This window comes from Pezoporus occidentalis, unplaced genomic scaffold (genome assembly GCF_034315485.1).
Source record: "Pezoporus occidentalis ecotype Australia unplaced genomic scaffold, CSIRO_AGI_Poc_V1 ctg236, whole genome shotgun sequence".
NCBI lineage: Eukaryota > Metazoa > Chordata > Aves > Psittaciformes > Psittacidae > Pezoporus > Pezoporus occidentalis.
Window position 1 is genome coordinate 1,234,271 of NW_026914244.1, and position 12,105 is coordinate 1,246,375.

General features: G+C 44.1%; 1 protein-coding gene across 2 annotated transcripts; it reads right to left on the reverse strand.

Moving 5' to 3' along the window:
- Positions 1 to 1,622: 1,622 nt before the first annotated feature.
- On the reverse strand, positions 1,623 to 10,258 carry LOC134165314 (acyl-CoA (8-3)-desaturase-like). Of its 2 annotated transcripts, XM_062621967.1 has the most exons (11): positions 10,091 to 10,249; positions 9,606 to 9,803; positions 8,731 to 8,832; positions 8,442 to 8,570; positions 6,978 to 7,038; positions 6,779 to 6,855; positions 5,878 to 5,975; positions 5,457 to 5,553; positions 4,804 to 4,883; positions 4,251 to 4,376; positions 1,623 to 3,486 (listed from the first exon to the last, which is right to left on the reverse strand). In XM_062621967.1, the coding sequence occupies exons 1-11, from the start codon at positions 10,241 to 10,243 to the stop codon at positions 3,435 to 3,437; spliced, it is 1,173 nt and encodes a 390-aa protein (XP_062477951.1). In that variant the 5' UTR covers positions 10,244 to 10,249; the 3' UTR covers positions 1,623 to 3,434. The 2 variants fall into 2 exon arrangements, with proteins under 2 accessions (XP_062477951.1, XP_062477952.1); XM_062621968.1 differs by lacking the exon at positions 4,251 to 4,376 and having other exon boundaries at positions 10,091 to 10,258.
- Between the last annotated feature and the right edge of the window lie 1,847 nt (positions 10,259 to 12,105).

Below are 12,105 nucleotides of genomic sequence, written 5' to 3' on the forward strand. Positions count from 1 at the left end.
GTCCCATGTTTGAGGGCTGAACTGCGAAGCCAACTGGCTTCCACCAAATGCCAGATTTGGGGCTGGTGTTGCTCCAGAAAGATGCTGTGAGGGTGACGAGGCACTGGAATGGGTTGCCCAAGAAAGTAGTGAATGTTCCATCCAAGGCCGGGTTGGACAGAGCCTTGGGTGACATGGTTTAGTGTGAGGTGTCCCTGCCCATGGCTGGGGGGGTGGAACTGGATGATCTTAAGGTCCTTTCCAACCCTAACTATTCTATAATTCTATGATTGCTGTAAAACTTCAATATTAAAAGCCCCAGGATAATCTGCCACTACAAACAGCCCAGAGCACTCTCAGAAACTGCAGAAGCTGGCATACAGCTTATTTCTCCTCTCAAGCTGTCATATACCTGGAGAACTTTTGGCACCCTCAGCATACACAGATCTGCTTATGTTGATTCAGGTCCCCTTTTGGTCTTATCCTTTAGGACTGTGGATTGGCTCATATGTGTTATTTGTCCTGGTTAGTCATGCAATTGGTTTATTGTATTGTGGATGCTTTCTCTTCATTGCAGCAAAGAAAACACAAGCCTCGGAAGTCTTAGGCACCAAAGTGGAACTTAAGACACATTATTCTCTTCCAAACTTAACTCTTAGGTCATCCTAGCCCTGGAGGTTAATCTCAAATTTACTTCACTTTCCAAAATTAAACATCCAGGTACCAAATGTTCTGACACTGGGCATTCAAACCAAAGCCACTCCCTGGGCAACACCAAGCACTTCAGCATTGCTAAACCTCATGGCCCACCTAAACTACAAGCAGTGCTTTTTCTACTTGCCCCATTTGCCACAATCCACCTGGTAAGTACGTTCAAAGCTTCACGAACTGAGCTGAAGTCTTGCTGTCTCTGTTCAAAACACACTGGAAACACTTCTACTTTTACAGTCACTTCATGGACACAGCACTAGCATCCAGCAACCAAGCAGTTTAGACTGTTCCCCTCTTACCAGATGATTGAAAACCTGTTCTGACAGAGAGCACCTTCCTTGCCTGGTGAAACCATTCTATTTGCATGTCCAAATTAAAAGTTCACCAAGCCCCAGAAAGAAAGGACTGAACTTTATCTCAAAACTGGCAATTTTGGCCACAACACAAGATGGAAGCATTCTTGCTACCAGGACAGTCTGCATGGCTTTATCCAGAGTTGGGAAAGATGGGTTAGGAGATGGAATCTCTATAGAGTTTTAGAAGATCTTCTTGTCTTCAGTGTTTTCTCTTGCCTACCTTAGACAGCTCCCCACTTGTGCAGCTTTCTCCATACACCTAACGAGCCTAGCCTGTGGGGCTGGAGCTCCCTATGGAGCTGAGATGTTAAATAGCTCTCCTGACCAGCATAACAAGTCTTGCTGCCCTTTGTGGCTGAGGGTCAACACTCCAAGGTTAGAGGGAATGCTTGGCAGTCTGCTGAAGCTTCACCTGCGTGCCACCTGCCTGTTGCATTTAAGACCTTACAGAACAGCTCTTTACTTCACCAAACACAAGGTTTACAACAGTTCTCTCTGCAGCTGTGGACAGGCATTTGTTCCATGTTTTAGACAGCACAGACTCTTAGACATATTGCACACTGATGACAGCAACAATTGGTAAGATAACGAATTTTATTATTAGACGATTCCTCCATCAACAGTTCTAATAAGTGGGAAAGAAACAGAGCAGGAAAAAACCAAAGTAAAACAGTAACTAAGGCCCACTTTCATTATGTTTTTTATCAACAGTTATCAATGATTTAATTATTATTTTATTATTTCTGGTACAATTTTATTCTGTGCTTAACACTCTTGGCCTGGGAAAATGCATTTCTTCCATTCTCTCACAAGCCACCCTCTTTTTAGATGCTGAAAGCATGACAATCAGAAGAAGGTACCGTATCTTCGTCAAAATCAACCCACCCCTTCTGGAGTCTAAGCCACCTATTACTGAGGCAATAGGGTGATGGAGCCGTTTTCACTAGTGCTATATCCTGGGTTGGCATTGCTCACATTGATGTAGTAAAGGAGAAGACACCAGGAAATGCAGTACAGCTAATTCACATTCCAATAAATCACAGCACATTCCCTCTTGGGGTATGTTTCAAAATCATAGAATTAGTTAGGGTTGGAAAGGACCTTAAGATCATCAAGTTCCAACCCCCTGCCATAAGCAGGGACACCACACACTAAACCATGTCACCCAAGACTCCATCCAACCTGGTCTGGAACACTGCCAGGGTTTTGATGGCACATCATCCAAAAGAGAAACACCAGCCATGTATTGGCTTATTGTGTGCCTATGGGTATGCAGCCCACTGACTTCTGTGACTGAAAAACACATTTCAACACCACCCCAAGCCCCAACACTTTCACAACTTCATTAAATTTGCCTGCAGTTTGTAGGAACACATCGTGTTCCATGGCCAGAAGTCATGAGTTCTCTCCATTTAAATCACTCATCAGTTCAGAGGTTCAAAAGAGTGAAGCTTCAGATGACCACACACTGATTACCCCTTCTCTTCCTCAGTCACCCTTGTAGGGACATGCCTTATTTCTGTCTCTTCTGACTTCCAGCAAAGGGTTCAATACCACTCAGAAGTATGGCACTGTGGAAACCACTTGCAAAGACACCATGGGAGGTCAGCAATGGGCAAATAACCCAGAGGCTTTCACACAGAAGAGATGCGGAGGGCAGCATTCCCACAGGATGTGGCATGCTGAGCTCACACATCAACATGCCTATGGAATAACGTCCACTTTCCCATTTCTCTGCCTCAATTTTGGGCTCTAATTAGCTCTTTTTCCTCATGCTTATTCCTAAAGAACTGCTGCCTGCATCTTTTCCTCCTCACCCATACACATACAAATGGGTTTGGCCTCTCACATGCTCCCCACTGCCCCTTGGTTTTGGTGCTTCTATGGCCATCATTTAATTATATCCAGGTATTTGAAAATACTGTAGCTACACAATTCCTTATGGCTTCCACACTTCACCAACTCCCATGTTCTTTGATTTTATCCTGTCTCAACTTTCCTACTACATTCATAAGGAGAACCACCTCACAAGAGCCTATGTTAGATAAGAAACATCCCTCCTATACACTCAGCAAATGAAGTATCAGCGAACCAAAAGGAATCTGTTCCCAGTCCCAAAGCTGCCTCCAGCTTGGTGGAACATTACCTCCTCCATTCAGCTTTTCCCCCCTAATTCAGCACCAGAGAAGAGGAATGAAAGAAGCACAAGAAGAATTAAAACCACATATTTTAAAAAATCATATTAATCACATTCATCAATGGAATTAAGCAGCGCCACCTCCCCACTTCTGGCTTAGCCAGTTCTCTCTCCTCTGTTCAGTATCTTCATGGCGACCACCACAGGAAGCAACAGGGCAGGGGAATTCCTCTGCAGGGATACACTGCTTCTTATTTATGTAGATAGGCATCAAGCCAGAGCTCCCCTGAATCTTTCAAAGAGCTGCCAAGAGAGAACCACATTTCCTTAGAAACAGGTAATGAAATACAGCATCCAGAGCACAGAGCCTTGTGGGAAGCATTCCCACCTACAGATTAAGCAAAGGAGTTTACAGAACCATAGAATGGTTTGGGTTGGAAGGGACCTTTAAAGGTTATTTAGTCCAACCCTCCTGCAATGAGCGGGGACAACCAGATCAGGTTGCTCAGAGATCTTCACAGCAAGGCAATGTAGACTACAGCTCCTTGGAAAGATGAAGGACTAAAGCACTGGGGCTGCATCAAAGACTGGAAGGCTGAAGCAAACAATTAGAATGAAAATAAAAGGAGAGAGCACGGCAGAAGAGAGGTAGATGACTTTCCAAAGGAGTAAGAAATATCTGGGAGGCAAGAAAGGGAACAAAGGAATAAAAGAAGAATGAATGAATGAATGTTCAAACTCATCTTTATGAAAACACCTCTTTAACCTGGAGCATACCCGGAGACAGGGGCACCAGACCTGGCATCCTATTGACCCCTGACTCTTCAGAACTGAAGAAAAGGAGCTCTCTGTTAGGTCATTCCTACTGACACCTTCCATCTGCTGCTACTGGAACCAGCACCATGGCTGAAGAGTTTTCCAGCCCTTTCATAGTCATACTGTCTACAGCTTTTCACAGAACTTCTGTGATCCAAGCTGGCTGCCCCTCCTCTTCCCATGTCCCTCACTTATTCACTCTGGAATACTGGAAAACCCTTCCCTAGGGAATGCAGTGGGTTGATACATACTATACTATGTCTGCAAAGGCGGTGAGCAATGGCTTGCACTTGTATTCAATACCATGTTTAGCACACAGGGACTTCACCAGAGGAGCCACCTTCCAGTAGTTGTGTCGAGGCATTGTCGGAAAAAGGCTGTGGGAAAAGAATACGGTGATCCAATGGCATCCATCGTCATCCCACAGAATTCCTGTTCCTCTTCTGTGCCTCAGTCTGGGATTGCTTCAACCTCCCCTTGTGCCCACAGCCATCAGTGCTCTGCAGTGGTCCCTCTCATGTCACTGCAGTACCTCTGCTACCTGGGAGGCTAGTAATTCTCACTCCTGTGCCATGCTACTCATATCTGAAGTAGTGTTAGTGCTAACTGGTGATCCACAAATATTCTGACCCATCACTTGGAGTTCCCATTCCATCCCCACATAAAGAGTCCAGTATTTACCCACATTATCTTTTGTTCTTGTATTAGCTGATAGAGACACAGGACCATTATAGGCTTTTCAGATCTAGTGGAACTAGCACTCCTTGAACCCCCCTCACATCCTCAACCCATGCTTCAACTCACTGGTGCTCAATTTGGAAGTTCAGATGTCCGCTAAACCAGTCGTTGAATAGGGACTGATGAACATTGCAGGTTGCCTGGAGCTGAAAGGAAAGAATACAGTTAACATTTAAGTCTTGTTTTGGGAATGTCCCTTCTCTTATACGTGCCAAAAAATGGTAAACAGGCACAAGTTCCTCATTATCACATGCCTTCTGGCTGAATACAGCAACTCCAAAAGCTATCTCCAGTCGACAGGATATATTATTGTTAAGGACATAATCTGGGAGAACAGCCTTGACCTCGCCAGTGAGATAAGCCATAACAACCCTGACTTTCACCCTTCTCACTTAAAAACCCCTATGTAATGGCTTCAGAACTATAATAAAACAGACTACAGAGAGAGATGTGGATCCTTCATACATGGAAAGCTCTCTATCTGAAGAGTATTACAGCAACCCTAACTATTTTCCTTGAAGCTTCTGTGCTCAGCATCTGAAGCCTCCGTCCTACCCCTGCACCTTCTTTCTTTGCACTAATCACTTACTTCATATGGTGAGGACAAGCTGCTCATGTTTTCCTCTCTCAGTTCCCATCATTTCTGTGATCTTGGGCATTACATCCCCAGAACTATAAACTCTCACCTTTGAAGACACAAGGCTCTGGGAAGGTCTTACCTGGGTAGAGAACCAGTCCACGTTCTTATCATAATCAATGTGCATCGGGATGTGATTCATTTGTGTAATCCAGACAAACCAGTTGCTCTCTATAAACCTGTGCATACAAACACGCACAAAACCACTACTGATATCACACCTATGCTGTACCAAGTCAGTACAAAACACTTGTACACATACAAGTTAGTCAATGTTTGACAAGATGAACACTAGGAACCCCAAATATCTGATCAGTAGATCAGACCTGCACACACCTTCTAAAGACACGTGCTTGACAGACAACAACCTCTTTATGCTAAAAGGCATAAGAGACAGAATAGAGCCAATAGGTAGAGATAAGCAGGAGTCTGAAGAAAAGCTGACACAGAGGATCAATATAAACCAGATAAAGAAAATGAAGGAATTAGAAGTTGAATGATACCTGACTAACAGATGAAGCCCCAGGATACCCTTCACTCCCAGCAAGGGAAAGTAGGTGAGAAAGAATCGGATGTAGAAAGTCAGCATCCAGGCCAGGTCCTGCAGCATAGGGAACAGATAAAACTTCATTAAGAGGAAGACTTACTGCTTCCCTTTAAAACCTTCCATAACATCTTCTCCTGATAAGATTTCTCTCTCCTCACCCCCCCGACCCAATCACAAAGCAATCTGACACGCAGCCACCACCCCACTCCCCAGGCATCCCTGTGCTTGGGAATTATCCTGCTCAGGGCAAGTACTAGAGAGGGCATGCTCTAAAGCATCATGTCTTCCTCTGAATCTAAAGAGGATGCAAGGAGTGAGAAAACCAAAACGCAACAATTAAAAGAATAAAGAGGTCTCATCCTTTTTTGTTCCTCTTCATATGTCTTGGAATCTCTTATTACCCTCATGGTCATTTTCTCCTGACCATCCCACCTCCCAGGAAGATGCCTTGTCTCTAACCCTCACATCTCAGAGAAATCTTTTTCTTGCTTTTTTTACCAAAGTCTCTAAAACCCATGCTATTCCTCAAAGTCCTACATTTCCCCCTAACAAACTATCTCCCTAACAGCTCTGAAAGTCTACTACACATCCCCTATTCCACTTCACACTCAAGTGTGAGAACTCAGTTTTAGGCTACCTGAAAGCTACTTGATTTTTAATAGATCATTTTGCACTGAATCCTCCTCCATCCTATCCCTGATTTCTGCTACTTTTCTATTTTTTCTCTTTTTTCTGTGCCCATAAGTTTTTACTGTATTGGTTTGGGAAAACAAAGAAAAAGAATGGCCAATTTCTTGCACTGAAATGTACCTATAAAACAAGGAGAAGGCACCATTTGCAACGTGGAGCTAACTTACCACCCACTGTTTCCGCTGCACCACAAAGTAGAATATGTACCACTGGAAATAGAGAGGCACCAGAGCTGGGGGACCAACTAGAGTGGAGAAATGGATTGCAGACATTAACTGTGCCCTTTTATCCCAGTGAAACGGACTGGAAATGGAAGGGGTGGAGTGAATGCTGTCCACAGAACTGTGAAAGGGTAGGGTTACTCACTGATGAAGAAGTACTTGTGCTGGTGGTTATAAGGCATGAATTTCTTCTTTTGTACACCAAGCTGTTGAAATAAGCAAATTGGGCTGTGAAGACAGCTAAAGACTTCTGTGCATACACTTCTACCTATGCTTTTGAAGCAATGCATACTTAGATACTTCCTAAGCTTTAAAAGAGATGTCCTATCAAACCACGCCACTGCCTTCATCATCCCCTGGAACTTCAGTCTGATGATTTTCTGTCCCTGCCTCAGATGCACAAGAGGCTGGGCAGCCCCTTGCACCACAGACAGTAACATGCACTGGAAGCTCTTTCCCTACAGAGGGCACAGTTGTCTAGCAAAGCTTAAATCGAAAACCACATGAGGCCCTGGGACCCGTTTGCTGCCAATATAAAGCTTCATAAAAGAAGAAAAATCTATGCTATTATTAATAAAGATGAACCATGATCACGTGTAGAACTCACACCTACTTGCAATAAATCTCTAAAGCACAGAAATGAGCATCTAGACATCAAACTGTGTCCACAGGAACGGGGTGGATACATTATCCTCTCTCTGAGACTGCTAATTTTTCAGTGCTCACTGTAGAAACATAACAGATCATGTCACTGACTTCCTTGAGGAATTCCATTGCATCCCTGTACATGTCCAAACCAACTCCAAACAGCAGCCCACCCTTAATTTCAGTGCAAATCAGAGCATTTAAGGCAGGTGACACCATGAATTCATGTAACCAGTTCTTTTAAGGACTGGCAAACACTGAAGCCATTCAGTTATCTTCAGAGCTGTACCAGAAATAGAGCTGGACTCCGCATCGGATCCAGTCTGACACCCACTGTCAGACTGAGACTAGTCCTTGCTTGTCATCCACTGCTTCATTTCCCAAAACACTACAATTAGTCAAGCTGATCTTGAGAAAGAGAACTATTTGCAATCTTATCTTCATACAGCTGCAAGTCTCTCATCAGAGAAGTATGAACTTGCAATTGTGACAAATATTTCATTCTTATTTTAAAACATAGCAAAAATACCTTCGATTTCTAAGAGAATAAAAATCTCAGAGGTATTGAAGAAGTATTAAGGGATATTAGGGACTAGTTGAAGGCAAAGTAATACCACATAAAGAGGAGGGCAACTCCAACCATTTTCTGGATGTACTTCTCATTTTATAGAAGCAGTTCTGATGATTTCTTTTAACCTTCAGAATAAATTTGGAAGATTTCAACCCATAGCAAGGTTGTATTAGGGAAAAAGACAAAAAAAAAGCCCAGCTGCAACATTAAGTATGTTATGGAAGCTAGAGATGCACCAGGATCTTTTAATGTCTTGGTTTTCAAAGGCCATTAATGCCAAGCTGCACCTCAGTCATGGAGACCAAACCAACTAGTCACTAGTCTCCAAGCTCTCTGCAGCTTTCCAAATTGGAATTGTAACCCTGTAACCCCTCAGCTTTCATCAGGTCTCACCTCTACAGAGAGTGTTTTTCCCAAAGCAAAAAATAAGGGGTGCATGTTGACATCAGGGTCCTTTCGGAAGCAGTTGGGTTTAGCATGGTGTTGGAAGTGGAGATGGTTCCACCAGCTGGCTGGTGCTCCCTGTAGGAAGGGGTGAGAAGAGAATGCTGTAAAGCTGTATCTTCCATCCTTAGTCCTCCCTCCCCATTTGCATTTGCTTTCTTCTTATACTGAGATTAGTTTTGACCACAGAGCATCCCAGGCCAGGCTCTAACATCCCCTCTGAGCACTGACTGCCCACCTTCAGATGGCCGATCACGAACTTGTGCACCCAGTGATTCCATCTGGACTTGCTAAAGACTGAAAGGTGTCCAAAATCATGCTGCAGCCAGCCAGCCTGGGCCTGGAATTCAAAACCAACAACAAAACAAACAGTGCTGCTGAGGGAAAAGAAGGCTCTTCATCTGAAAAGGGCTTTCTCTTCTCCTGCTCCCACGCTCCTTGCAACATACCCCTGGATAGCAAGAGCATTTCCACTTCTAGGACCCAATCCAAATGCTTCTCTTTCATTATATATCAGTGCAGTCCAAACTTTGCCTGATGACTTTTAGTCCCAGATAGTTGTTTTCACGAGGAAGGGAAAATATCATGGAAAAACAACAAAATAAAGAAGACATGGAGCTGAGAAACAGCATTTATTCTCCTACAAAACTGCACTGAAATCAGCAACAAAGTCTCCTTTAAGACACAGTTTGCTGCTGTCTCCTCCCAGTACTTGTAATTCCAAGGGGATCAGCTGGCCACTGGAGAAATAGCTGGGGCTTTGAGAGCTGCTCTGCCTTCTCCTCTAACTCACACTAAGTTCCCATGGGAACACTGTGGCTTGGCCCTGACACAGTGCCTTGGAGTTCTGGGCACAAGGGACCTCAGAAGCGTAGCGTGGCTTTCATTGTATGAAGAAGGCTGGGAATAAGGAGGGCTTTGAAGGACTACAGGAAGGAAAAAGCCTGCTGTAATGAAGAAGCATCTTGTAGAACTGTAATTTTGCCCCTTCAGGGAGAAGCAGGATTTTGGGAAGTCCACAAAGATTTCTCCTGTGCTTATGCCAATGAGCACTGAAGTCGCAAAGGGTTGGCTTTTGCTCCTTCTGGGGCTTCTTTTTGCCTAGCTGCTTACCTGGACAGTGCCTAGAAGCACTGCAGAGAAGAGGAAAGGCACTGTGGATGCTCCAAAATACCAGATGGTGAGCCAGGCTGCAACATCCAATGCCAAGATGTGGCAGAGATACAGGATGAAAAACATGTGGTTGGGTTTGAGAAGCCCCATCTTCTCAACAGTTGCACGGAGTTCACGGAAATCTTCTACCAGCTGTTTCTGTGGGGAGACCCAAGAGTATCTGGTGGCCTGAAAATGCCTCAGGAACGCAAAGAGGGGCTCAGTTTGCCCTCTTCAAGGAGCTACTGTGGCAATAGGGAAAAGCTGAGGGTCGCCTGAAGACAAATCTTCACTAACACTACAAATAGTAACATAAAGAGGAAGCTTCATACCAACACATGAGTCCAGGAAATACTATTGGTTTATGTACAGGGAATTCTGGCTGCCAGAAAGAGAAGTTAAATAGCACCATTTCAACCCAAATACTAAGTTTTTAAGTTACTTACATTCTTGCTGGGCTCAAAGCTGGGTTGATCTGGTGCCAGTTCCCCAATCAAGAGTGGGCCCATGTACTTTCGTACTAGTGCCTTGTCAAGATGAAATGCTGTGAAAGGATCCTGAAATACAGACAGAGGAAAAGGGTGAAGAAAAATAATCATTCCAGTGGCACCAAAGATACTCTGAACTCAGTAGAAAGCAACCTAACTAATGGAGCTGGCTGAACCAGGTTTTACTGTCACAGACCTTACTGTTTCTTCACACCATAAATGATCGCACAAAGCTGAATTCTCTGTTAACATTTTCTAACTGGGTGCTGTTAAGTACAGGTCACCAAGAAATAAGGGATCACACCCCTATTGCTTCTGAATCTGAAAATCTCATATCCTGTTGAACTTCAGGATGTATCATCTCAGTAACACATTCCTCTACCTCTGTTTTGTCTTTAGTTTCCATCTTAGTTTCCCTCAAGCCCCTTATCCTGAAACGGAAGTGTGACTAGGGAGAAGGGTGAGATGTTGGCACAAAACCTGGATCAGGAAGTTGAACGGGGAAAAATAACAGGACAAGCAGGACACACACAGGCGATGGTGACCCACACCAATCTCTCAAAAGCCCCATGTTGTTCCAAACACACTTCCTTGGCAAGGTCCAATGCCCACTCTGCCACATCTTCCTAGAAAAGATTTGTTTTCTTGCTACCTGCCTCCTCTTCCTCATCTGGTTCCCTTCACGTTTCTGAAATGTCCCATGAAAAGGCCATTCTCATCCTTACCACTCAAAAGACCCTCTTAGGGAAATCAGTTACTTTTACCATTTAAATGTGATGTCAACCTCAACCAGGCAGCCAGGTGAAGAAAAAACTCACTAGTGATTGTTATCACTGTAGATTCTATCACTACATTTAGATTACAAATCCTCTGAGCACACTTGGCAGTTTGAAATCTACTTCCCATTGAAACCTCCCTTTTGTATATTCCTCTCCCAGTGTCCAAACTAGCGTACATTTTACAATCTCTCTCAGCCTAATGGATGCTTTTCTTCCCTAAGGCAGTATTTGCCCACTGTGCATCAGTCTGCAAGCTTCCTGCAGCATGCACTGTTCAGCGTTAGTAATTTCTATATCACCACTGCATGATCCTAAAATAAATTGTCCTTTTAAAAGATTTCTGGTCAAGAAAGAGGTTAAAAAGTGGCTGATGCTGCCAGCTCTGGGTCAGCCCTGTTGCATTTCAGATGTAGCATCCTCTCTGCTCAGGCTTTTGCGAATAAAGGAGGGAAAGAGGAGAGGGGAAACTACATTTGCATTTTCTCAATGGAAGAGTGAAAAAACTGGGGAGGAGTATGTGGGCAGATCACAGGAGGATGGTACCACATGTTTAGACCAATCCTCTCCATGCAGGCTGTAAAACCTGGCATCGAATTCCCAACAGGAGGTTAGGGACCTGATGCACCTTCCAGAAATCAGAACACCCCCAGGACATTTAGCAAACTAAAAGTGTGCTTTGGGCTGTGTTTAATCTGCTTTTTGTCTTTAGTTGTTTTGTTTTTTGGTTTTTTTTTGAGAAACATGATTTTATTCATTTCCAAGACAAAACTATTGGAAAATTTGGAATGTACTTGGCTCAGATTCCTCACTGGTCAGCAGTTCAATTGCACCCAGCAGTGACACAGACCTTAACGCCTAAAGAATGCAGCTGGCTGCAATCCGACCATCCAACTGTGTTCATTCAGGCCCGTGTGGCGGCCACTGTGGCCCACCCTGGCCTCATGAAGTATGCTCAAATTCCCTTATTATCCTTGGCTTTAAATGATACACAGCAAAGGAAAGCACTACATCTCAAGTTCCATCCTTTCTGGTCAGGGACAACACTGGACTGAACCATAGCCCATCACAACACTGCAGAGGTTCACTTCACATCCCATACCTGCCTTTGGCTCCAGCTGGAGAAATGCATGTTCTTTGGTGGAGAAGATAAGCAGACAAAGGAAAGAAATACACTGACAAATCAGCGCTGCCAAT